The sequence below is a fragment of the Podarcis tiliguerta genome (genome assembly GCF_965153285.1).
Source record: "Podarcis tiliguerta genome assembly, chromosome: 13".
In the NCBI taxonomy this organism is placed as follows: Eukaryota; Metazoa; Chordata; class Lepidosauria; order Squamata; family Lacertidae; genus Podarcis; species Podarcis tiliguerta.
Window position 1 is genome coordinate 22400732 of NC_139546.1, and position 27287 is coordinate 22428018.

Consider the following 27287-nt stretch of genomic DNA (forward strand, 5'->3'; position numbering starts at 1 on the left):
TAAGCGGTCCCTATTTATCTACTTGCACCCAAGAGTGCTTTCGAACTGCTAGGTTGGCAGGCGCTGGGACCGAGCAGTGGGAGCGCACCCCGCCGCGGGGATTCGAACCGCCGACCTTTCGATCGGCAAGCCCTAGGCGCTGAGGCTTTAGCTCTATAAAAACACATATAAAAACAGTTTCAAGTCAAAGAGACTGGGATAAAGATCTCCACTTAAAAAGGCTTATTGGGAAAGGAAGCTCTTTTAAGGAGCTGCCTAAAAGATGATAGAGACCTCACCTGTCTAATATGTAACGGGAGGGAGATCCACAGGGGTAAGCGCTGCCACATGAAAAACCTGAATTCTACATCGTACAGAACTGACCTGTTGAGATGATATCTGCAGAAGGGTCTGCAGTGGTAGGTTGGACATGTAAAGAGTGAGAGATCATTCAGAAATCTGAGTTTTTGGAGTAGTGGGGTTGTCTGTCGACATCTCTCTTTCTCAGATATAAGTCTATGTTTATGTTCATATTGAAACTCTGTAAATTTTTTAAAAAAATAAATAAAATAAAAACCCAGTTCTAATACTGAGTGTGGGGTATACATTCTCAAAAAAGGGAAAGGGAGTGCTGGGCGCAACCTTTTAAAAAATTCATAGCTGTGGGCATCTTGGAGCAGCATCCTTCAGCAAAAAATGCAGGTTGATCAGCACAGAAGGGGCACTGCAAGGATTGTCAGTAAGGTGGGGCAAGGCGGGGGGACTTGGCCAACCTGGTCTGTGTCCTTTGGTCCTGAATACTGAAGAAATGGGAGGTGGATTGCTGCTTCCTCCTGTAAGAGCTGTGACACGTCATCAGCTACACAGCCAAGCCAAGTTTTGGCTGTGTGCCCCTTTGCAGAATCTTGTTTGTGGGTCAGCTGGAACGGAATGGGTTTGCTTCTTCACCCATCTTGCACTCATTTTGGGAAAGGACCTTACAGAAAAGAACAGAGAGACCTGCGTTCTTGCGAGTTCAATACTTACCCAGCGCCATGAGTGACCATAACAATCCGAACCCTCTGTCCAGATAGGACTAAGTCTGCCCTAAAAATTAAACTATGCAAATGGAGAAGTTGCTTGTAGCCATGCTTCTTCTTATTCTACTTCCAATTGTTCTTGTTGTTATTTAAAAGCTGTTCGTGCATTTGCAAAACTGGGTTCATACTGATGTTTGGTGGTTCGGAGAGGATGTCAAGTGAGTTGTGGGGAGGCAGATTTTCATCCCCACCCCTAGACAAGAGGTGTTTGTGGGGTCCCCCCCCTCAGGACATAGCATGTGCTTGCAGTGGTTAGCTATTCTATTTCAGGGCTGCTTTGCATTATATGTAATTTCATGCTTAGCATAACTGATACTATCTTAAAAGCAAAGCTGGCCAAGGTTTACATATGGGATAGAAAATTACAGGAAATATTTGGAGGTGGGATATGTATGGCATGGTGTTATAAAGCAACAGGACGAAGAAGACCTGCTAACATGGGAATTTTGCCAGGGGAGCTGTGGTTCTACATTGTGGGGAAAGGGGCTAAACTTAAGGTGCAATCCATCGAAAGCAATTTCGTTCACAGGAGAGAAGGCCGCCTAACCAATGTGGCTTGGAAGTGCTTAACTGTGGCTAGATTGTGACCTTTGTTGTTTGAACTTCTTTAGTGGAGATAACAGAGCATTGCAGAGTCTTCATGAGAGCCTAGTGGACGTAGTGGTTAGAGGGTTGGACTTGGACTTGGGAGACCAGAATTCAAATCCCCACACAGCCATGAAGCTCACTGTCGGGCCAATGACTGCCTCTCAACCTAACCTACCTCACAGGGTTGTTTTGAGGAAAAAATGGAAAGGGGGCAAACAGTATACACCTCCTTGAGCTCCTTGGAGGAAAAGTGGGAGATCAGTGTAGTAGTAATAATAATAATAATAATAAAATAGGAGGCTTAAGGTTCAGCCCCCTGCAGCTCCAGTTAAAAGGCTCTCCCGTAGCAAAGCTTGAAATGATCCCTGCATGAGATCTATGAGAACTATTGCGTGTCAAGAATGGAGAGTACTGGGGTAAGATAGATCTGTGGACTGACTCAGTATAAAGTATACCTTATTCATTTAGGCACTTAGGAATAGAAGGAATATGTAAAGTAATAGTTCCAAAACTAGCCTTCAGTTGTAGCTGCAGATGCGGTTATAGCCTACTCATATATGGGAAGGGCTGTAAATCAGAGATAGGTTGCACACCACTTGCGTGGACAACACTGAGCAAGATGAACCAATGTCTAGCTATAAGGCAGCTTCCTATCCCATCAGATAAACCATCAGAGCAAAGCAATACTTCAGTAGCTACATTAAAGGCTACTGGGTGGCTATAATTTGAAGAGAAGAAAAAACCCAGCCATGTCACAGTCAATGAACTGAAGCATTTAGTCACTTGAAAAATCAGAAGAGACCTTTTCAGATAGGTGGGTTAATAACGAAGAAACAGTATAGTCAGAGACTGAGAGTATTGAAGCTTAGGCCTAGTTTATTTTTCACTTTACTGTGGTGCTTATTTCCCCCCCTCCCCCAAATCTGGAGGCGTTTCAAAATGAAAACGGCATGCAAGATGTATCACAATAAACAATCTATACTGTTTAATTGTTAACCAGCGAAAAAGCTTAGACCTATTTTAAAAGGTCTATATCGAGAGCGGGAACATATACAGTATGTCTATGACACGTGGAATTCATAGACATATATTGAAAAATCCGTAACTGCACTCCTATCATCCACCCTAATAATCTCACTACATGCAAAGTCAGGAAAAGCTTGCTGTGTTGTGGCAGTGCGTAACCAGTTGGGTGTGTCGTCCCCCCCCCCCCCAACATCTATTTTCTGTTCTTCGGGGCATAAAACGACGACTTGAAAATATAGATCTGTTCTTGGGAATGAAAATTTTAATCAGTTAACTGTTGATATAGATAATGAAAGTGAAACATTTTGCTGAACTTGGTCCCAATTTTTGTGAGGTTGTCATTAGCAGGATATTTATGCTTAAAAACCTTGGGCATTAATCCTTAAAATTTTGTAAGATAATGGCAGTCATATTTGGGCAATCAGTTCCCTCACATGACAGTTACACGAGGGCTCAAGGAGGCTCACTGCATCTCCCATTCCATGGATTCAGAAAAAGCCTTGAATGAAAAGTTTCTCATATTTTTGGAGGTGCATAAATTGGCGCTGCATATGATAAACCTAAAGCAAACTTATCAGCTAATGGATTATAATCAGAACTTTTTAATGTGGGGGCAGGGGCTGTCAACAAGGGTGCCTGTTATCAACATTTTTGCTAATAGCAATGGAATCATTTAGCAATTTGGGAATTTTGACCTAAGGGAGAAGCATTAGATAGACAAGCATATATGCATTTATATGAGGGGTAATGCCGTAAAATCTTAGTGAGAATGAATGGGCAAGTTTATATGCCCTTTAATCAGTATCTTCCAAGTAAGGGCCAAACAGTTCATTACGTTCAAAGAAAAAATTCCAGCCACTAGTGGCTGTAACCAAGAGTGGATTTTTTTTTTAATGGGAAGGGAGGAAGAGGAGGTGATTAAGGAATCCTGGGTGGTAAAATTTTCTCTGTTCTCTCATTTGTAGGAGGAAGAAAATGGAAACAGAACAGGTATGTATCTGTGTTTCTTTTACTCTAAGTTAGGAGTGGGATTCAGTCTTTTGTGTGCGCAATCAGAATCAGATTTTTTTTAACTTTTCAAGTGCAAGAATTCACGCCCACAATATTTTAACAGTTAAGACATAAGGGATCCTGTTAAGGGACCCTGAGTGTTCATTATTATTTAAGAACATAAAGAAGTACCTTGCTAGAATAAACCACAGACCACCTAGTCCAGACTTCTTTGCAATGATTACTTTGAGAACAGTAGGCAAACAATGACATGCACTCTAAACAGGAATGTGTAAAGAATAGCAATGCCAGCAAAATAGCTAGTGAGGAAGCAATCTGTGCTGTTCCATCTAAATTGTGACTTCCAAATGGAAACAGAAAGTTGTGGATTGTCTTGCTCTAGACTTTTTTTTAGCTCTCTGGTTTGTAAGGAACCGTGGGATTTTAAGAAAACATGTATGAGACCTCTGGGACATTCCCACAAGACTTTCATTGAACTTGTATCTTCCTAACTTGCTGGGAAATGAAAATATTCTTGTATGGCTGTGCCGTGAATGGTGAAGAAGACAGGGATGGCCTCCAGAGTTAAATCTGAAGGGAGTTCAAAATACTGGTGGCTTTTGTTCCATTGTGTACTGCACCTGTGGCCTTCTAGAAGTTTTTGAATTCCCATCGGCCTCAATGGAAGTTAATTACAGTGGGGCTTTTACAGGAGAGCATCCAGTGGATTGTGGGAGTTCTTTCTGTCTCCCACTCTGCTCTCCCTAATGGCACCTAAAAACTGCTTCCTGAGTTGGCTGCCTTAACTTGCTCCATGCAGAGGGCTTCCTTTGCATCTTAATGCTTGCAAATCTGTGGTGTCTCTGCAAAGTAGAACCTTGGCAGGGAAACTTTTGTGGTGCATTGCAAATGCTGCTTTTCCTCTTTGCATTCTCCACTACTGGAGGCAGAAGCGTATAGCATGACAGTTGTGGATACGGATAGCTTAGTTACCATGATCAGCCATTGCTGTTATAATGTGTTATACATGGGGCTGCCTTTGAAAATAACACAGATGTTTAGTTCAGAATTAGGCTCCAGAAATTCTGTCTTGTGTGGGCAGGTCGAATGGTAGAATGTCTCCAAGCAATCCTCACACCAATTCTTAAAGAATTGCACTGGCTGCCTATTTGCTTCCTGGCACAATTTAAGGCGATGGTGCTTGCCTATAGAGGTCTAAACAGCTTGCTACCCAAATACCTGAAGGCATGCTTCCTCCATCACTGCTGGCTAGTGCCAATGGGAGTTTCGGTCCAAGATATCTGGAGGGAACCAGGTTGGCAGAGGCTGCTTTAGTCCGTTCTGGTTTGCAACTGGTGGAGCCTGGTGCCCTTTGAGACTGTTAGATGTGAAGGACAGAGATGTAAATAGTAGATGGGGCCAGAGCCAATGATAGGCAAAGCCAATGAATTCTAGCCTTCTCTGTCTGTCCCCCTGCCGCCCAACCTGCCCTCCTTCCCTACTGAGTTTGACAAGGAGAGTAGTAATGGGGTTAAGGAGGAAGAAACTGATAACTAGTGCCACCCCTTGGACTGGATGCAAATAAGAAGGCAGGCAGATGGGGGCAGGCTGAGGTTTTTGGGGCAGCGCCTCACTTGCTCTAATGAACCAGACTCCATTCTTGGGTTTCCTGGCACTGGAGTTTGAAGGGCAGTCCCAGGATTTTTTCCAGGGTAGCTCGAAGGGGGCATAGTCTGTAGATAGCTGAGCTCCAGTGAATAATGCCACTCTTGGCTTCCTTTCCTAGTTGAAGGACAGGTCTGCGACTCCAGTGCCTTGAGGCAGGATTTTGAGCTGAGCAGATCTGATGCCGTCGGAACGCATCACTGCTCTTTATCCTTGATAGAAAATAGAAAAATTTTGCTTTTCTGGGAGCTGCACTCAGTCTCATCCTTTAAGGGGGCAGGCACTGAGGGTTGTGCTCTAGCCAGCTCCAAGGGCTGCTGGTAGTCATGGATGATATGACCATGCACCCTTTTAGACTGTGTCACGCCATGGCTGTTTTCATGGTAGGTCAGGCCCAAGCTCCCTGGTGAATCTGTCTCATGGGCAACTTCCCAAACCACCTGGGACTTGTGGGCATGATTCCACTCCCACACAGAAGACCATGGAAATAAGTATGAGAGCCATCAGGACTTCTAGCATTTCTTATTTCAAGTGCTGGTATAAGTCACTTAAATGATGTTCTCCTCCTCCTACATGTATGTACCCAGTCCTGAAGATCCTCTTCAGAAGGGAGGTGAAGGGAGGTGGGTGACTACAAAGGAAGAGGGCCTTCTTGGTGGTGGCACTGTAGTTATGGAATAACTCCTCAGGGAGGATTGCTTGGAGACATTCTACCAGTAGCAGATGATCTTCCAACAGCTGACTCACTGCTGAAGAAGAGGGGGAGGTGGTTTAGAGGTTGGCACAGTGGAAATACACTAGCAGGAGCACCAGATTGGCTATTGTTTTATGGCCTTTTCAGCACGGAGCAAATACATTTCCATTCACCCAGGCCAAAGCATCCCTGGCTGGCTTTAAAGTGGCTTTAAATAAACCTTATGCTCTCACTGGTTCAGCGTGGTTTTACGCCGAGCTATTTCTGTTGCTATAATAAGCAATTAATATGATTGTTTTTGTTTTATGAGCTGCCTAGAGAATTTTGTTGAATTACCGGGCATCCAGATTTAATAAATAATAACATCAAAAGCACTATCTCGCGTTCTCTCCATCGCTTAAGGCCCCTCCCGGAACCGTCTGGAACCCATGGACACCATCTTTGTGAAAAGTGTGAAGGAAGATGGGCCAGCACACAAGGCTGGCCTCCGAACAGGTGAGAGAAGGGACTTCTTTTTGAATACATACTTCTAGTGGTACCTTGAGTTACAGAGGCTTCAGGTTACAGACTCCGCTAACCCAGAAATAGTACCTTGGGTTAAGAACTTTGCTTCAGGATGAGAACAGAAATTGCAGTGCGGCAGCAGCGGGAGGCCCCATCAGCTAAAGTGGTACCTCAGGTTAAGAACAGTTTCAGGTTAAGAACGGACCTCTGGAACGAACTAAGTTCTAAACCCGAGGTACCACTGTACATTGTTTTATTTGGATGCCGCCTTTCCATAGTTCAAACTACTCTCAAGGAGACTTATGACATGAAAAAAATACCCAATTACAAATAACAAAAGTAGCCATATACAATAAATTAAAGAATAAAAAAATACGGAACTGATCCGAACAATTTCCACACAAATAATAAGGGGGTTTAAAATAATAAAATTTAAAATCAATAGCAGCAACCCCCCCAATTTAGGTTACTCCCCTGATTATGTCTGCAGCAGTACCCAGAGATCCATTTTCATTGGCTGGCTAGTTTTTGACTGATTCTACCCATTTTCTTTTACCTGAGCCATTTCTTGGCCTTGTGCATGGCCCTGTTCAGCCTGAAAGCATGGGAGCACAAAGTTTGTCGGGCCTGGAGGGTATGCTGCCTCCACCCTAACCCTCCTGCATCAAGGGGCAAGGTCCTATGTGGGATTTGGCTAAACATCCCTGCAACTGAGAACATCGCCTTAACAGGGTTCCTGATCACTAAGAGACTTTCAAGTGCCTAAATGTGCTTAGAACCCCCCTCAGACTTTCCCGCTCACTGCAGCCCTGTTTAGGGAAGTTTTTAATGTTTGATGTTTTATTGTGTTTTTAATATTCTGTTGGGAGCCGCCCAGAGTGGCTGGGGAAACCCAGCCAGATGGGCAGGGTATTATTATTATTATTAATTAAATGGGACCCCCCCCCCCCCCAAGGAGACATTCTTTCTTCATGGGTGTCCTTATTCTTTCAGACTGAATGGGTGGCTACAAATGCATAGGTCACTCACCTGCATATTTTTTTCATAATCGATCCTGGTTTCAAAACCCAGCTTTTCTTGGTGCAAGTCACCTCAGCAAAGACCCTTGGTATTTTAGACGTCTTTCCTTTTTAAAAACAAACCTCTCCCTGCTCCCGTGCCTTCCATACAGGGTGAGATTTATAAGAAAGCAAAACAAATCCTGAATTGCTTGCCTCCTGTCCGTTTTTGTGTTGGTGGGCCTTTTTCTGTTAACCTGTCCTCTTCTGCAGGAGACCGTCTTGTCAAAGTGAATGGCGAAAGCATCATCGGGAAAACCTACTCACAGGTCATCGGCCTCATACAGAACTGGTGAGTTAATCTCCATCTTTCCCCTTACAAGGAACACAGGCTGGTCTTTGGAACTGCTACCTCTTCTCTTTCTCAAAACTTTTCAGGTGGTGAGGTTTTTTTTTGGGGGGGGGGGTATTTTGGCCTGAGAGAGAGCTTAATTGAGATACTTCACCCTTTTTATTTATTTTAACACATATACAATCTGCTCTTCCATGGTAGCCCTGATGGCTCTGTTCTACCAACGCTATCGAAGGCAGTGCAGTGGTACCTTGGGTTACATACGCTTCAGGTTACATATGCTTCAGGTTACAGACTCCACTAACCCAGAAATATTACCTCGGGTTAAGAACTATGCTTCATGATGAGAACAGAAATCGCACAGCGGCGGCGCAGCAGCAGAAGGCCCCATTAGCTGAAGTGATGCTTCTGGTTAAGAACAGTTTCAGGTTAAGAACAGACCTCCAGAACGAATTAAGTTCTTAACCCGAGGTACCACTGTATATACCAGTATATACCAGTTCTTGGGGTATATACCCCAAATTGGGATGATGCTGCTGCGCTCAGTTCCTACTTTTCAGACTTCTCAGTGGAACCTGGTTGGCCATTGTGAGGAAAGAAGGCTGGAGTAGAAGGGCCTCTGGTCTGATCCAGCTCAGGGCTCCTCTTTTGATCTTACATATAATTCCTGGGTGGTATTTTGCCCTCTGGGTGAGCTTCTGTATAAACTCAGATGGTTGCTGAAATGATTTAATAGTGTACACACACACACAAAAGCATGAGTCTCTCCTTTATTCGATTTTAAAATGGGCCAGTGTCTTTGCCTTGGGCGTCTTGCCCAAGTACCCCTCCCAAGCACACGTGTCTTCATTGCTCCAACTTGTAGTGCTCTTTATAATCCGTCTGTCGTCTTTGCCACATTCTCTGCTTTCTCCACCTCAACTCCGCTCGTTCTGATCGTCAGGCGGGCAGCAGCTGTTTTATATCCCCTGGCACTGCAACTGGTTTTCTCACAGGGACGTTGTTTGTCTGGTGATAACCATATGAGCCCCCACTTCATTGGGCCTTCCGGGACAAACCTACCATTTGAATCCTCCTCTCCCAGAACTCTTTCCATCAGCAGCCATTTCCACCGGGCTGCATTTGAGGGAGAGGGACAGACAGCAGAGCCCATATCACCTGGGACCAACAGCCATTTTGGCTCCCGGAACTGTCTCCTTGGTTTTAATTCCAGCTAGGAAACTAGGTTCCTGAATTTCCTTCCTTTCCTCCGCATTCCCTCTTCTCATTTGTATTGTGTTTCTTGCAAGATTGTAAGCCTGTGGTCAGACATGCCTTAAATAATAACAATCTGTGTACAGTGACAATAGGAACCCTGCTCTAGAACTTTTTGCCTGGCATACTGTTGGAGCAGAACTACACTGAAAATGACATTTTTGCCCTCGGTCTCCCTGTCTCGCCTTTGTTCAGCACCTGCTGTTGATGCGCAGGGTAATTGGTGTGGTGACGTCAGCACAAAGAGGGAGGAATCCAAATCCCATGTTTGTTATAATGTATAGTTTTGTTCAGTGTTTTTTTCTTGGGGGCGGGGCGGATGCAGGGGTACACATACCCCTAAACATTTTGTGAATCTTTGTACTTTTTTCCATTTACTGTGTTTATTTCCCCTGATTTGAACTATAAAATGGTGATTTTCTTGAGTCAAAATGAGAGTACCCTTAAACATTTTTTTTTTAGGAAAAAAAGCACTGGTTTTGTTCTTGTAATCTATAGATTCTAGTTCCTCAGGTGACTTAAGTTAGCTGTGTCTGATGATGTTTACAGGCACTTCTCTTAAACAGCTCTTGTGAAAGTGTATCACTTCCCCTGACCGGGGGGAGGCGCTGCATTAAGCACTTAAAATTTGGCCTGTTCCTGAGGCAAAGAGAAAAAAATGGCCTAATAAGAGGCACTGCCTCACCGTGTTTTGTAATGTGGCATTGAGGTCTATTAGCCTTCAGAATTGCGTATGGGACGTGGGGAGGCCAGACTAACCTGAGAAGGGGACCTAAATATAGCGAATAGGGAACGTGTAAAACGAAATCAATCCAGCCAGGAACTATATATATAAAATGCCTGGCCCAGAAGCATCAAAGGCGTGTGGAGGGGGGGGGGGAACCTAGCCAGGGGAAAACAGAGTGAGACACAGAGAGAGGACAACTCTGCAGACAAGCTGCAAAAAGCAATCGTAAAGGTTGCCCGTCAGATGACTTGCAAGCCTTACAAGAAAAGTTTGGTAAGAAAAGTTTCTGGCTTGAGGCCCTCTTCTCAGTTGTCTGGGAGTGAATTGACGGGGTGGGGGGGGTGAGGAACTGGAAAATTTCTGAAAGCCTGGCTGCCATGAAATCTAGGGCTGACGCCTGAAATTTTGGAAATATTTTCCCCCATCTCTGAGGGAAAGGAATGGCTCTTTTTCCACCTGAGGTAAAGGGGAGGGGAAATAATTAACTGGGTGTGCAAAGAACAAAGCTTAAAATGGGCAAAACTAGGACCAGCCTGGAAAGAGGCAATCTTGCCAATGCGTCAGATTGATTAAACAGCTATTAATTATTCTGGACTGCTCATTGAAGAAATAGTTTGTATTGTGGCCTTGCCCTCCAGATGTTTTAGACCGCTGCGCTCCTCAGCCCCAGCCAGCACAGCTGTGGGAGTTATAGTTCAAAACATCTACAGGACGCCAGACTGGAGGTTGTGGTATAATGGGTCGCGGAAGGCTGTTGCAGCATTGAGCTGTGAGCCGGGAGATCCTTGTGTTTGATTTCACCTCAGCTTTGGAGTTACTAGGCCTGAGGACCTAACTAGATATTGTGGAGGGCATGTGGCTGTTGCTGACTCATGTCTGCCCCCCGCACATCCCCCTGGTAACTTCTAGTAAAAGAAACATGAGATGTGATGTCAAAGAGTCATCAGGGCCCCTGGCATTTCCCGTGGAAAGACGTCACACGGCAGGGCTAGGAAACAACTCTTGTGACTTGAGGGGCTGCTGCTGAGTCGGCCATTGGGCTTGATGGGTTGCTCTTCTGACATGTTGTGAAGCAGCTTCTTACAGCAGAGACGAGAAACATGTGCCTCCTCCCCAGTTGACACTTGTCTGCAGCCTCAGCCAGTATGGCCAATGGATGGTGATTATGGGAGTTTCAGTCCAACACCACCAGGAGACTACCAGGTTCCCTGTCCTTGCTTTACAGTTTAGGTTAGGACCACCTTCCTCCTCATCTGTGCATTAAAAACATCACTGGAAGCCTTTCTCTGGGTGTTTCCCCTTTCTGAAGTCAGGCTTTTAGCAGCCACCAGGAAGGCCTTTTCGGTGGTGGCACCGCATTTATGGAAGGCTTGTTTGGTGCTCCTATTTTTGCACCAAAGACCTTTCTATTTTCTCAGCTGCTTTTTAAAACATGAGCCAAAACTGGTTTCAATCTGCTGCCTTGGTTCTAATTCTGTGATGCTTCTGTTGGCTTTTTTTAAATGTCTGCTGTTTAAAATCAAATTTGTTTTGTTGATTATCTTGCTTTTAATTGTTTGGATTCCTGAGAGTATTTAGTCTTGAGGATGGGACTTAAAGTTTCAGCAAACACACAGCAATAAATAAATAAAAACTGTTAAAATTAGCTTTCCAGTTTGATGAGGGGGTGGCTAGAGGTGCCCCCTGGTGTGGCTTCCTTTTCCACCCCACCCCACCCCATGGCATTGGGCATTTTCACTTTTCAGTGCCTGCTAAAAACATTTGTGTTTAGGCAAGCATATTCAGACAAGTAAAGCCCTAAATGGCTTCAGCCCTTTATATCTGAGGGAGCATCTCTATCCCCATCGTTCAGCCTGAACACTGAGGTCCAGCTCAAAGGGCCTTCTGGCAGATCCTTCACTGCGAATAGTGAAATTACAGGGAACCAGACAGAATGCCTTTTCAGTAGTCACCTCTACCCTGTGGAGCCACCCTCCTGGCAGATGTCAAAGAGTTTAACAACTATATGGGGTGTGTTTTTTTTGTCGACATCTGAAGGCATCCCTGTTTCAGGAAGCTTTTAATGCTTGATGGTTTTCTCCCACCTACTTTAGAAGTTAGATTGGGTGGTTTGAATACATTTAATTCCTATTCGTCACTAAATTGTGTTTGTTTGTTTTTTTCCTTTTGCAAAATTCTGTCACCTCATTGCAGTGAAGATGCTTTGGAGCTCTCCATCATGCCCAAAGATGAGGATATTCTACAGCTGGTGAGTGTCTTAATGGATGTTCTCCTGGAGGTGGTTTTTGCTGAGCCGCATGAAGAGCAGCTTGGACTTGCTGAAATGTCCCCATGTTGATTAAGGAGCTCAGCACAGAAAACCAAAAGAGCCTGTGTTGGAAGTGCGGATCATTTTATTCTCACGGTGCAGTGGTACCTTGGAAGTCGAACGGAATCTACTCCAGAAGTCCATTCGACTTCCAAAACGTTCAAAAATCAAATTGTGGCTTCTGATTGGCTGCAGGAAGCTCCTGCAGCCAATCAGAAGTCACTGAAGCCCCGTTGGATGTTTGGGTTCCAAAAGAATGTTCACAAACTGGAACAATCACTTCCGGGTTTGCAGCATTTGGGAGCCAAAACGTCCGAGTTCCAGGACCTTCAGGATCCAAGGTACGACTGTATTTAAAAACACCCCACCCTGCACTTTTCATTATACATATGAGCAACATTTTATTGATTACAATTTTGAAAAGTGTGTGTGTGAGAGAGAGAGAGAGAGAGAGGGAGAGAGAGAGAGGGAGAAAATTGATAAAGCTTGCCAGCTGTAAATTGAACATCCTCAGTCTGAAGTGTGCAAGGCCCAAGCCTTTTAGGGCATTACAGGCTCAAAGCAGCCCCTTGAATTATGCTGGAAAGACAACAATGCTGATGTAGGAACATGGATGCTGTTGGTTCTTGGTGACCTCCAGAATTGGCCCAGGGCAACTTAGGAATTGTGCTGAGCAGCTCTCTTACAAAGTTCAGCACAAAGGATCACAGCCACAGAGGCAGTTACTCTCAGTTGAGGTGTAAGGAGCCGGCCACCCGAAGTTGCTTTTGCTTTTTCCACATCTCGTACAGCAAAGGAACCTTTGTGTGGGTTTCCCTCTGCCCTGGTGCCTCACAGGGGTGTGTCAGCATTCCTGTGGTGCGAAAGCCGGCTGGGCCAGCCAATGGGAGAACCCTGGGCTACAGAGTGACTCTTGACAGGATGCACGGAAAGGAATTCTCTCGGCTCTCTATATCCCTCCCACATCAGGACGTCCCCCAGTTCTCTCTCTCTCTCTTTTAAAAAAGCAAAACTTAAAAGGAAAGATTGAGAAAGAGAGGAAATATTAGCTTGGACGTCAGAGATTCCCAGGGGAAGGGAGGACTGGTCTTTTTTGAAGAGAGGAGAGAGAGAAAAGAGAGCAACAAAAGATACAGGACTATAAACACAGCGGCGAAGGAAGCAAAGGTAGTAATTTTATATTGCGTGCATTCTGTCACTATTAAAAATAAACATTGTGGGTATCTTTGGTCAGATCTATTGGCCTGAAAAATGGAGCAGAGTTTCTTTGGCAGGCAAAAATGTCCTGATTTTTAGCTAAGTGGCAAGAGGGTGGCATGTCATCCCTGCTCCAAGTAGAAGGCAAATGGATTTTGCCTTGTTTGCCACAGTGCCTGAAGTTTGGCAGGGGATGGGGGCGAAGGGTTTTGTTAGCGCCAGGCAAACTGTTCTCTAGCAGCTGATGAAAAACATTTTATGGCCCACAGTAACACTCTTCTTTTTTATTCTATTATTTTCTTTTCGTTCACTCTTGTCATCGGCTGCCTTAACAAGGAGGCTCTCGCTACTGCTTTCAGCCGAGGCTTTGTTTCAGACATAGCTCCTTTTTTGGATCTTGGCAAGACCTTGGCCAGAAATGTGGTTTCTTCTAACAGAGGCAGGATTCCAGTGTGACAGGAGGGCTGGGCCAGGAGCAGCTATGAACCTTTGGGTCCTTAGCGTGGTGTCCAGACGTAGATTCTAGTGAAGGCGCCCTAGCAAAGGTTTAAGGTGGGAGGGTGAAGAAAAGGGGCATCCATATATGCTTGAAATGGTGAAGGGGAAAGAATGGGAGCTCTTTCTCTTTACCCTTCCCACCCATCTCTGTTTGACTCTGGCAAGGCCTCTCTCAGTGAGGAGCAGCTTGTTTTTCCTTCTGCACACAAATTGCATCCTGGGATTCTATCCTAGCTAGCAATGCTTCAGATGTGGGCATGAGTCAGAATAAGTATTTTTTTCCCTTTCATGCTTGGACACACCAATATCTGCAATCCCCCGCCCCCACCCCAATTTAAGACATAACAAATTCAGTCCCCATCCCTAGCTTCTCCACTTTCGTTTTGTTTCTGGAAAACCTTCCATTTTTATTTCTCAACTTTCCTTAAACTCAAACCACCAGGGAAGCCTGGTGATTCATGAAAAGTGAGCCTGCTTTAGCGTTAGAGGCATGTTTGTGTCATTGCATGGTCGAAGGAATAAAAGAAATGTGCAGTCTCTTATATCTGAATCCTAAACATTCTTACCTGCAGCCTCTCTGACGGCGTTAGAAGTTAACAAGGACACTTCTAGCAGGTTCAGATCCAGCTTTTGGGGTGCCACCCTCCTGTCTGGTGGTCCCCACTCCATGTGTCCATTGGCCAATTGCTTGCCCAGAGAACTAGCAAGGAAGCAACCTTCAATGGTTTTTAGTTTGCAGACCACTGCCAGCTCACTGGCCCAACCAGTGGAACAAGAGGGCAGGTTGGGGGGGGGGGAGGGCCGTAGTCCTGGGTCAGAGGTCAGCTTGTGTCTCCCCAAGTCAGGTGCCTACCCCTATCTTTGTGTTTCCTCAGCAAACAAAGCTTTGAGGACATGCGTTTGCTGAGGTAATGCCTAGATTTTGAAGAGCCAGGTTTGTAATGTGGGGAGGGGCAAAGAAGGGCTTGGCTGAGATACACACCTGCACAAATACATCCTTTGTATAAATGCTTATATGGGCTAAAATCCCCCTTGCTACTACCATTGACTGAAACGGCTGTGATTGCACAGAATCTTGTGGATTTGCAAAGATGGCTATAAGTTAGGGGCAGGGAAGCTGTGGCCCTCCAGATGTTGTTGGGGGACAACTCTCATCAACCCCTAGCCAGCTTAGACAACAGATGGGGTAAGGGGAGGTTTAGTCCAGCAATGTCTGGAGGGTCACAGCTCCTGATTCGCTGCTGTAATCAAAGTAGTATTTTCTCTCTTTTTTCTATTTTTGGCTGCTGCTGGTGGGGAATTTCTCAAAGCATCTAGAAACTGGAGAGGTTCTAGTTTGGCATGGAGGCTGCAGATATAGAGTAGTTTAGGAAGTGGTGGAAGAGTGCAAGGGAACCGAAGTAATGATGCTTATGAACAAGGGGGAGAAACTCAAAAAAGAGGGGCTATGGACTGTTGATAGGGTGTGTGTGTGTGTGCAGAGTGTTACAAAGGAGTGAATATCACTTTTTTCTTCTAAAAATATGCTTGATCATTTGCTACAGGGCTCTGGAATGTGTGTAAGGTCAGCATCTGGTTTTGCTAGAGGGCCACTTTGAAAAGGGGCTGGGAGGCGATTAGCCAAACTTATGAGCACTCTGCCTGCAATTTCTGTTTTTATAGCCCCAACATCCCTCCAGGTTCCTAGGTTTGCAGCTGGAGAACAAGGCAGCACACTTGGGGGGGGGGAGGCAGGGAGAAGACACCATCAGTTGCTAACCCTTACCATATAATAATGCTAGTGTACTCAGCCACATATATTAATGTCTCTGTTTTGTGGGGCACATTTAAGGACCAACTCCTTGCATGTTGCATCCTGTTTGCCTGTGTGGATAAACAGTTGTCTTTTTAAAACAAACAAACAAATACAAAACAACCAACCAACCAACCAACCAACCGTGTTTTTATTTATTTTTCAAGGTACAGAAGACACATTTTGAGAAAACATTCATTACAACAGTAAACAACAAACAACTTGTCCCAATAAAATCATACACTTTTGTCATGCTGTGTGCTAGTGTTTTGTTTATTACCCTAAAATGCATATTTCCCATATTTCCCTTCCGCAGTCTGAACAATTTATGTGTTCAATAAACATTTGCCATAAAACAGTTCCCTCTTGATAGGGAACTGCTACCTGTCCAGCCCTTACCCATTTTTTTTCTATTTTCCCTTCCTTTCCAGGCATATTCTCAAGATGCCTACTTAAAGGGCAATGAACCATACTCTGGAGGGGCCCAGAGCATCCCTGAGCCACCACCCATCTGCTACCCTCGCAAAACATACCCGTTCCAGTCGAAGGCCTCTCCTCGGGATATCCCAGCAGCTGAGACATACCAAGGACAGCAGGTGGACAACAGACAACCCTACCATTCGGGGTCTTCAGGCCCATCTTCTCCTTTGAGCAGCACTGCGGTCCAGCGTATCCCCCCCACTGCTTGGCCTGAGTCCCCACAGAACTTCAGCAGCAACCATTCCAGCCCCGCCCACCGCACAGAGGAGGTCCAGTATGGAATGACCCAGAGGGTGCCTGTCACAAGGCCCATCCCAGCTTCCGGCTCCTTTTCCCGCTACTCCAACAGCAGTTGCCCGGGTTCTATAGCCTCCCCCTTGCCCGAGAGGTACTGTGCCCCCCCTGCTCCCTCTATGCCCAACCACGCCTGCTACGGACCCCCCAAACAACTCCCCGACCACCGCGCTCATGGCGGGTTGAAGGATGCTCCCCGCGAGGGCCGGCCCTCCCGGGACTGTGCCGGAACCGGCCCCAAATCTGTCAGCCGCCTAGAATGCCAGCAGGCCTTGTCCAACTGGATCTCGAGCCAAGTGCCGCGGCGAAGCTCTTCGGAGGAGCGCCGCTGCGCCATGCCGCCTCGCTACCGGAGCGTCTCGCAAGACCGGCTGGGGGACGCCCCGGCCTCCCGGGGCTGGCCTCACAGCGCTTCTCAAGACACTTTAATTCAGTCCTCTGCACACGACAGCTGGAGTTACCGAGCTCGATCGGATAACTACCTGGTGAAATACGGGCAATCCTTGGAAGCTCTTGAACAAGGTGCTTTGATTTCTCCTAGATATGAGAGGTGTATGTGGTCACCGGACAGGTTTTACCGGCACGGGCAAGTTAATCGAGCCCAGCCTAGCCACCCAGGTTCCTATATCCCTTCTGCCTCTTCCAGGGATCCGCCTCCTGCACATGTGCAGAAACACCCTTCCCAACCCAACCTCCAGAGCATCAATGACTCTGGGTATATTGGTTACCGGAGCTACAGCCCTTCGTTCCAGCGCAGGACTGGCTTGCTCCATGCCCTGTCGTTCCGGGATGCTACTTTTGGTGACCTTCCGACCATTAATATTTCCCAAAGGCAAGGAAACCACTCGACGCCACCTTACGTCGAAAGGCCTTTGCCCACTGCCGTGCTCCCAAGTGCCTCTGCTCCTTGCCCGGACCCTCCCTTGGGCAGTAGCCCAGAAATCCCCATGGACCAAAGACCAGCCAAGCAAGAGAACGGCACAAGGCCTCTGGAGCGGGCTTCTCCACCTCAGCCCACGGAACGGTTGCAGCCCGAGGCCGAGGAAAGGAGGGATGAGGTGGTTCTCCGGCAAAAGCCCCCAACTGGACGCAAAATGCCTCCTCCTGCGAGACAGATGAACTTTGTCTTCCCGGACGACATGAAGGAAACAGACATTTGCGACCCCCCTCCGCCGGCGCTGGCAGCCGGTAAAGAGAACAAGCGGGGAGTGGCCCCATTGGCTACGCCAGAGGATTCCCTAGCGTCCATTCCATTTATTGGTAAGTAGAGAAGGCAGGTTGCTGTACCTGGGGAAGGGGCTCTGGACCAGAGTAGAGTTACTGCGGAGTTTTCCCTAGTGCAAGAATGGCAGGGCAAGTCTGAAGTTTCGGATAAGTCAAATGAAGTCATCTAAGGAGTATTCATCACATCCTTGGACTGGTGTTTGCTCTCTCTCAGCAGATAATCCATTCTGTTTCCTCATTCCGAATGAAATCTCCATTAGTGGCAAAGAGGTGGTGAGCAATTCACACTAGGCAGCAGAAAGCAGGGTCTGAATCTCTTAATTCCTTTCTGTGAATCAACCCCCCCCCCCGGACCCCACTCCCCAGAACTCATCCTGTTGGTTAGGTACTGAGGAGCAGGTAGGCAGGAAGGAAAAAAGGAAGGGTTTGTCTATGCTGCAATGTAACACAGCACAGTCTCTGAGCAAGGTAGATTAATAGGGCTCGCACCATCTTAGCATCAGACTGTCTGCTATTTGTGCTGCTGACAAAGCAGGAGCAAAACCTGTGTTAGCACAGCTGTGAGCTGTCCTTGGGCCAGAAGGTGCTGTTCTCTTCCCCACCCACCACCCCCGTCTTCCTTGGTGCTGTTTTCTTCTACCTGGCAACTAGTTACTGTCGTTTTTGCCTCCCCACTATTAAGATTCCTTTTCACAACCAATTTATATTTACAAGCTGGAGGCCTGTGAAAATATGTGAATCCGTTAGGCAGCCACATGCATTGGAGTCTCGGAGACCACAGAGTACATAGCCCAGTTAAGGCACCAACACTCTTTAATACTTCTGGGTCAGGGTGTGTGTGTGTGTTTAGGTGTCGTCTGTATTCTTGGGCACCACACGGCCGCAGACAGTTGAGTTGGGTTGTGCGAGTAATTCCCAGTAACGGATATTTTCCTGCAGGTCCCAGGCTTTTAATTGCAAAACTCCCAGTCCTAGCTATGCTATGCTGTGAAACTGCTATTGGCACATCAGTGTGCAAAACAGGAACTTAATACAGAAAAGGGGCCCACAATAATGCAACAGTCGTTGGAAGGGGCAAGGAACAGGGTGAAGGAGAGTCTGCTTCCTTCCCTTGTATTAACATTTCGTTCCCCCAGCTTGGGTCCCTCCCAGCTGGCTCTGTTCACTGTCAAGAGGCCGCACCCTCCGGGGATGCCAGGCTGCGAATGGCGTTGTGGCAGTAGGGGGCCCTTCTGAGCTGGTGTTCAGAAATAGCCTGGGATTGCCTGTGGAGCAGGCAATTGGACCCAACAATATCCCCTTCTTAAAGAGCAGTGTCTGCTCATAGAGGCTCTTGCTTTTTACCTGTGCAAGTTCTCCTTCCCTCGGTATGTAGGGCTGTCTTCACAGTAGTAGGAGGTGCTTGGGCGTTCTCGGTAGGACATAAATCATATCCGTATCGTGTACCTTTTGCGGATGCTGCTGTGGGGGTGGAAAGCTGGTGTCTGGGAAGATAAGCATAACACACACACCCTAAATTTACTCCCAACTCAGCACTTCCCCTGTGGTTTATGCATATAATACAGACAAGTGCCTAAAATGTAAACAAAGGAGCAAAATGGGAGATCTTCATCTGTTAGGCTCCTAGCTGCAGTCGGCAGGAAGGGGAGACTGAACAGGGTTGTTTTTGGCTGAAGAGGCCTCTGGCTTCTGTCAGTGCAAAGACCCAGGAAGCAGGCAGTAGCAGGGAAGCAAGAGCAGCAGCCAAAGCCACATTTCCTGCCATGGAACAGTGCAGATTTACTTACAGTGCAGCTCCTTGCAGTTACTTGGTGCTGCATGAGTGAGACTTCATCCAGCTCTTCTCTTCATGCTAGCCCTGCTCACTTTCTAGTGCCACATAACATTATACATTTGTGTCACACCACATGGCACACAGTAGTCTGGCTTGCATGCCACGGTGAGCCAAACTCTGGCTTATCAGGACTGCATGAATGTTCTGGCTTCCAGAAAGAAACTCACGCCAACTTTGCTCCTCACTGGTTCTTTTAGCTCAGTGCAGCATGGCAGCTAAGCCAAGGTTTATCTTAGCGTGTCGTCTGAACCTGGAATTGCAAGCTAAATTTCTCCTTAACTGTGATCTGTAGCCAAGAATAAATCATGAGTTTGAAGGACCAAGCGACTTTCATCTCTGCCCAGGGAGCCAACGCCTTCCCATGTTTGCTCTAGGCCATAGTTTGGCATGTAGATGTGGCCAGTCTCTTGGAAGTAGCCAGAACCATCCACTTTCAGCAAAAATCCAGTGCAGGGTGACAGCAGGCCATGATGTGAGCAGAACTACAGGGTTGGCCTCCTTGGCTGTTGTTTTCACCACCTGCATCCTGCCCACCCTGTGGGGTCCTTACCTGAGCTAGGTGGGAGCTGGGGGTTGGGCATGAACCTCTTCTGACAGCTGTGATCACGTTCAAACACCTCTGTTATAAGTGGGTAGGGGTCAGTTGCATGGGTACTTGGCAAAGAATTGCACCCTTCTCTCCTGGTGGGATGTTAAGTTCTTGGGGGTCTCCCTAGGCTGCATCTCCTCCTGAGCTGCACCCGTCCTCCCAGACTATAGCCCTCGCCAGCCTTCCTAGGGTGCTTTTCCCTGGCTGGAATATATCCTTGAACTCTGACAATTCTTCTTGCTTGCCAGGATGGAGAATGGTGAGGGTGGGGTGTGTAGAAACTAGCCTACTGCACAAAGGTGAAATTTGCATTTGTCGCTCTGCCCACTTTTGCCTCTGGCCTCTCCCACTGTTGGCATGTGGTTGCCCACAAAAGAACTCAGCCTGACTCAGACTGGAAAACGCTCCCCACCCCTACTCTCTGTTAACCACTCTAGCCTCTCTTAAGGTGGCCTCCTGTTGCTACTACTACTCAGCTCTCCCCTTGTTTGCCAGCCACTGCTGGACTCTTTCCCTCCTCCATCTCCCAGTGTCTATTTAATACAAAACCTCTCATTTAGAGAGGACTCCCAAGTGCCTGAAGGGACCTGGGCAAGAGCCTTACAGGCTGTGGCAAGAGACTCATTCATCTCCCCATTCAGAGAGCTGCAGTCCTTAGTCTGAATGCTCTCATGGAGGATAAGGCTGTCAGTGGCTTCTAGCCACAATGGTTCAGTTCTGCCTCCGCCATTGGAGGCAGTATGTCTCTGAATGCTAGCTGCTGGGAATCCCCAGTGGGGAGAGTGCTATTGTGCTTGGGTTTCTGCTTTGAGGCTTCCCATAATAATCTGGTTGGCCACTGTGAGAACAGAATGCTGCCTTTGGCCTGATCCAGTCTTAAGTTGTTAAGGTTAGGGGGGGTTAGAGCTTCCCCCTTCTCTTCCTGTTCTGCCATTTTATGGTGTTCTCTGCTATTCCAGATGAGCCGACGAGCCCCAGCATTGACCTGAAGGCAAAGCACATCCCCGCCTCCTCTGTCGTCTCAAGCGCCATGAATTCCGCCCCTGTGCTCTCCGCCAGCCCTTCCTCGCCCACTTTCACCTTCGCCATCAACCGCCATTATTCCCAGGATTGCAGTAAGTACCTTTCCAACCCTGCTGCCTTCTGGCTCCGAACATCTTCCTATTGGGACTAGAAATTGCAGGCAAAAGGAACATGCAGGTTTCCCTTTTACAGAATCAGACCATCAGTCAGTCTCACACAGTACAGTGGTACCTCTGGTTGTGAATGGGATCAATTCTGGAGGTCTATTCGCAACATGAGCAGAACGCAACCTGCATCTGTGCATGTTGCGATTTGCTGCTTCTGCGCATGCGCGTGACGTCATTTTGCACGTCTGCGCGTGCACAAGCGGCGAAACCCGGAAGTAACCCTTTCTGGTACTTCCGGGTCGCTGCAGGACGCAACCTGAAGCAAACGTAACATGAGGTATGACTGTACTTGTCTACCTTGACTCCTAGGATTTCGGGTGAGCGTTTTCCCAGCCTGCCTGGAGATGCCAGGAATTGAACATGGGAATCTTTCTGATGCTGTTCATGTGCTCTACCACTGAGATATGCCCTTCTCAAAACGTTAGCAAGCCTGCCTGAAACACTCTCCTAGAGAAGGGAGCCCCCACCTATTGTCAGATTCAATTGTTTGGGTTGTTTTAAAGACCAAACGTAACTTGGACATTTAGCAGAAATTCTATAAGGAGGATTTCTCAGTTTCAAACTTTTTGGAACCTTGCATTCAAAATGAGTAATGTTGTTGTTTTGAAAGCCACGTTTCATTCTGAATTCTGGTTCACGAATTTTAAGGCAGGACGATAAGTACCAGTTTGCTCAGTTTTAATACTGGGGGAAAGAGTTCCGTTCCCAAACACGTCCACCAAGATTCTTAAACCAAACTCCAACCTTCTCATTTATGGCTGCTGTCCTTTTCCCCTCTTTTTTCAAATTTGGAAAAATATTTATAGATCGGGTGAGGGGTGAGGAATTGAAAGAAAATTTTGAGTTAGGAGAATTCGCTTGAGAATTGTTCTGCCCAACAGCTATGGTGCAAAAAAGGTGGGGGTGGGGTGGTGCAGAGAGAGGCAATGGTATGTTTTATAATAAATTCCACTGAAGCTGAATCATGAGATGACGGGGAAAAGAGAGTTTGAAAGCCAAGTCTTTAAGCCTTAGACTTCTAAGGCAGTAGCTCTCAAACTGTGTGCTCTGAGGGAATTGCTAGTATGATGCTGGACCTGTCAGTGCTGGTGAAATTAAATAATGAAGGGCTCCCACGAGCCTAAATTACTCACCCTGGGAAGAGGCTGCCTACCATGTCTGTGTGATCCACTGCTCTGGCCTTTCCTGCTTGTAGGCAGGAAATACATTCAGGACAGGGACTCATGCAGAGGCACAGAAGGCGGATTCCCCTGAGGACAGGCAATGTTTTCTCTTGTACATTTGAAAAGTAAACATTTTGGAGCCATAAGCATGACACAAGTCTCCTAATTCTTATTCGGGGAGATGAAAACTGTGCCTCACAGCTACCAGATATTTGGGGGGAAACGGTCTGGGGAACAGTGGTCCACAGTCTGTGTTTGCTTCTAAGAAGATACACATTTGTTGGCATGACTGTATTGATACAAACACTTCTGAATCCCAATAAGCACATAATCCGTGTAGTCAGCCTCTTGCCGCTTCCAGTCTGTCCACCTTCATGGGGGAAGATAGGATAAATGAGTGCCAAAATCCCAGGTGGAACTTTGCTTTGTGCCTTTGCTCCAGACCCTGTTCAAATATGGGTGGGCTTTTGAGAAGATGAAATACAGATGATAAATTGTAAGTGGGAGCCAAGGTAGAACATAGTTTAAATTTTTCCTGTGCATGCCATCTGTTTAACTTTCCTGCTGCGAAGGCTCCCTCTCTATATATCAATATAAGATGCCTGCATATATCTAAATCCAGATCTCAGGGTTACAGCCCAGTCTAGTGTCACACAGAAATGTGTCACAGGGTGTGGAATATGCACATGGAGGTGGTGGAGCTGTGCAAATTGGAACTGGCTCAGTGTGGATTCATTTAAATCCTGTCGGGCAAACTATACAGTCTATTTAATGTGAGATGCAATGGAGAGGAGGCAAAACATGTCTCCTTGCCCTGGATATCTGGAGTAGTGGGGCAGGTTTAGCCCTGGCCCCAGTGTTGTCTGCAAGTGTACCCCTGCACCTTCTTCCATATAAGTGAATGGCTGCCTATGTGGGAATAATGAAACATTGAACCTGGAGATAATATGGTGGGAGCAAAAGCTGCCCACTGCTCCCAACCACTGTTGGGCCAGGCATTGTGACCAGAAACCTCATGGCAGGGGGTGAGTTGGAGGGGATCCTGGTCATATGCAGGCTCCCAACTTAACAACAGTGACAAGCACCTCCCTAGTTGCTAATATCCTCTCTAGCTCTTTAAAATGTGCATCATCTTGTTTATCTTTAGTCACGTTAGGGTGAGTCTGTGTTTGACCTAGTTTTTATAGGGAGATGTTGCTCCTTTCTACAAATCTACCTACACATGGCCAAATGAAGAGAGATCAGTTGCCAAACTCCGCCCTTGATTGAAAGTTTGCTTTTGGCTGTTTTCAGTTTCACTGTTTTCAGTTGCCCCCCTCCCCATATAAGGTCAAACCTCGTTCTGCGTCCACCTCTGCTTGCGTCCGCTTCAGCAAACGTCCGCGGCAAACCCGGAAGTACTGGAATGGGTTACTTCCGGGTTTGCCGCTCGCGCATGCGCGGAAGCGCTAAATCTTGCTGTACGTGCGCAGACGTGGCGTTTCGATGTGCGTCATTTTCGGGTTGCGGCGGGGCTTCCGGAACGGATCCCCACCATAACCCGAGATTCCACTGTAAGTCACATATCCTTGATGTCAGGGTGTTTCCCTCCACCAGGCATTGGGAACTGTCACTGCTGGACATTGGGTGATGGGTGGCTTGGAGATGCAACCTGCTGAACTTCCCTTGAGATGACTCAGTGGGCTTTGCTTATGCTCAGAATCACTTGACTCATTGCCACGCTTGGAGTCAGGAGCTAATTGTCATTCCTGGGCAGTTTTCCCATGCACCTGAGTGCATTTTGCCATTCCTATACAACCTGCCTAGCCTCAACAACAACAACAACAACAGCACCCCTGTTGCCTTCCACCAATGCACTTGCTCCCTGCAGGTTCCACACCCTGGTCCTCTCTCTGCAGGCTGGTCCCTGTGGGTAACAATAAAAGAATGAATAGGGTGGTGATACAACAGGGTGTCCATTACAGTGGTCCCTTTGGGGGCAGGTGATTGGGCTAAATGGCCCTTTTCTAGCCCCTTCGACCTCCGTCGTTTACTTTTGCTGACCTTTGCTTACCTTCCTCTCCCCCCTCCCCACTTTGTCACAGGCAACATCAAAGCCAGTCGCCGGTCTTCCTACCTCTTAGCCATAACCACAGAACGCTCCAAGTCATGTGATGATGGTTTGAACACATTTCGGGATGAGGGGAAGCTTCTGAGGTGGGTTTGGTTCTTTGCCCCTCCCCCCAGTTCCTTGTAATTAGCTGGTTTTGGGAGGGGGGTTGGTGACTATTATGCATTCTTTCTGAACTGTTTTGATTTGTTTGGTATTGGCAACACATTCCAGAGGAGCAGCTGCATTATGTGGGTGGAGCCAGGCAATGCCTTCAGCCTTTCAAAGGTTTTGGCAGCAAAACCAATCTAGAGACCACCAATCTTGGTCCAACCAGCTCAGTCTTGTCTACTCCACAGTTAGCCAATGTGGTGCCCTCCAGATGTTGTTGGGCTTCAGCTGCCACCAGCATCAGCCACCATGGTTGGCCCAGTGGTCAGGGATGGTGGGAGTCAGAGTCCGACAGCATCTGCAGGAAGCCACCTTGGCTTACCCCCATTCTGCTCCAAAGGGGCAGTTCTTCCAAGATTTTCCAGCAGCATGAGATCCTTCAGCTGGAGATGCCAGGGATTGACCCTGAGACATTCTGGATGCCAAGCGTGTGCTCTTCTACTGAGCCTTGGCCCCTCTCTCCATATGTTTGTATTTTGCGCAGTTATATCTATGTGGAATCACTGGTATTGGATCCCTGCTCCCGGGAGTTGTTATCTATGACTTACTGGTTCTGTATGCAGGGCTCCCAACCTCTGGGTGATAGTGTTGGCCACAATTGTGTTGTGGTGTAAGCTTCTGTACACCAGAACCCATTAGATGCATTTGATAAAATGTGTTGCTGAGTCTTAATCTTCAAAATATGTTAAGCTTTGTACCATAGAATTCTTCTTTAGTCCCCCCCACCCCGCTGCTGCCTGCCCCGGTGGCATGATGTGTGCAACCTATGCAGCATGGAGTGTGGTTTCTTCCTCTTTTGTTCTGAAATGCAGGAGATGGATTAGAGTTAGTTGCACTCTGGAGTTTGGTGTGTGTGTGTGTGTGTGTTATGTGCAGTGACGTGCCTGAGTGTAAGCAGGGCTCGTTCCCTTTTTAATTTGCGTAGCTCATGTCAACTGTATTGATGGTTTCTCCTTAGGAGACTGCCGAGCCGGGTGCCAAGCCTCCGCATGCTAAGAAGCTTCTTCACTGATGGGGTGAGTATTGTGGCTCTGTGACCCTCCTTTTCTTAAAAGCGGGGAGGGGAAGTGGATCAGCAGATTCTGCCTGTCTCAGTCCCTCATCACACTTGTGTATTGTGACTCTAATTAAACAGAAAATAAAACTTTAAAGCACACCCACCGACTATTCCTTTCTAGTTTCCTTATCTGTTTTTTTTTTTTTAAAGAAGTAACATTTTCTGCATTTGTAGCTAGAACAGGTTCACTTATCCTTCCCTCCCCATGCTTAAGCAATGTGCTCTCCTCCCCTGGTTCTCCAGAAAAATATTCTGAACCTCTGCCTGAGCAGCACTTCCTCATTTTTGTCTGCTCAAATGGCGTTTTGCCTGTACGTAAGCATGCCATCTGTTCCTCGGCCTAATTTGAGCAACTATTTACCTATACAGTGGTACCTCTAGTTGCGGACTTAATCCATTTTGGGGTGCTGTCCGCACCTGAAAAGTCCGCAACTAAAGTGCCTCTTCTGCACATTGTGCATGTGCAGAGCGATCTGCACCACACACAAGTGCGCAGATCGCGTCTGCGCATGCATGGGCAGTGAACCCGGAAGTAAACACTTCCAGATTTGCCGCATTCATAAGCTGAAAGTCCGTAACAAGAGATGAACACAACATGAGGTATGACTGTATTCAAGCTGCATTCTGGCCTCCTTTAAGACTAGGGTTTTGTTTTGTTTGTGGGTGTATTCTGCAATGTGCCATTAGTGGTGGATTTCTACTGGAGTGTCCACACACCACTCTTCTTTATTAGTAGTTTTGTGATGCTTCCACAATGTTATATAGTGCAACAAAAGCAGAACAACCTGGAACATTTGTGGTATGGAAAGTTATAGGATTTCAGCAGGAAGTTGCAGGATGTGCACTGATTAGGAAACAAAGTAGTCTGTCTGCCCCAGGGGCAAAACAATATTGAAAGCAAGATCACGTATCAACATCCCAGTACCACCATGAGCACAAACCATTGTGGAAAGCATGTCTGGAGGGGCCTCCCCTTTCTCTCTCCTTCCCCAGTGGTTGAGCAGCAGTCGCCGTCCCAGCCATGGGTGCCCAACAACCTCTCTTTTGTTTTCCGTCCCCTTGCAGTCTTTGGATAGCCTGGGTACCTCTGAAGACACCCGATCGAAGCGGCATTCGACCTCGGACTTGTTGGATGTCACTTTCAGTGACGTGAGGAAAGAGGGCTGGCTCCATTACAAACAAATCCTCACGAAGAAAGGCAAAGTATGTTGTACCTTCCGGCAAGGATGGAGTAGTGTGGGTGTATGTCTTTGTTTGGGGTGGGCTGGTAGGAAATAATTCTGATATATACACTGGTAAGCACTGGCCATCACCAGTCAGGATTTTTTTTTTTGGGGGGGGGATGATAGTAAACTGAATAGTCTGCTGTGTGTGTAGTATTAAAGGGGGGAGGCAGTTGGGAATGTATGGCCCTTCAGTAGCTGGGACTCCCAACTCTTTAGTCCCAGCCAGCATGACCAATGGTCAGGGATGCTGGGAGTTGTAGTCCAGCAACAACATCTGGAGGGACCACAGATTCCCCACCCTTGCACAAAAGCATAGTTA

At 47.0% G+C, this 27287-nt stretch overlaps 1 protein-coding gene across 5 annotated transcripts in view; it reads left to right on the plus strand.

The window, feature by feature from the left end:
- The window catches only part of ARHGAP23 (Rho GTPase activating protein 23), a 168730-nt gene that overhangs the window by 107490 nt on the left and 33953 nt on the right, over positions 1-27287 (plus strand). For 4 of the 5 annotated variants that reach the window (XM_083408473.1, XM_083408471.1, XM_083408472.1 and 1 more), the window contains exons 3-11: positions 3638-3662; positions 6424-6516; positions 7797-7875; positions 12050-12104; positions 16083-17685; positions 21032-21187; positions 24510-24621; positions 25644-25701; positions 26808-26945. In XM_083408473.1, the coding sequence (XP_083264599.1) occupies positions 3638-3662; positions 6424-6516; positions 7797-7875; positions 12050-12104; positions 16083-17685; positions 21032-21187; positions 24510-24621; positions 25644-25701; positions 26808-26945 (2319 nt within the window). Of the gene's footprint in view, positions 1-3637; positions 3663-6423; positions 6517-7796; positions 7876-10000; positions 10130-12049; positions 12105-16082; positions 17686-21031; positions 21188-24509; positions 24622-25643; positions 25702-26807; positions 26946-27287 lie in introns of those variants that run through there. The other variant, XM_083408474.1, reaches the window with a different exon arrangement.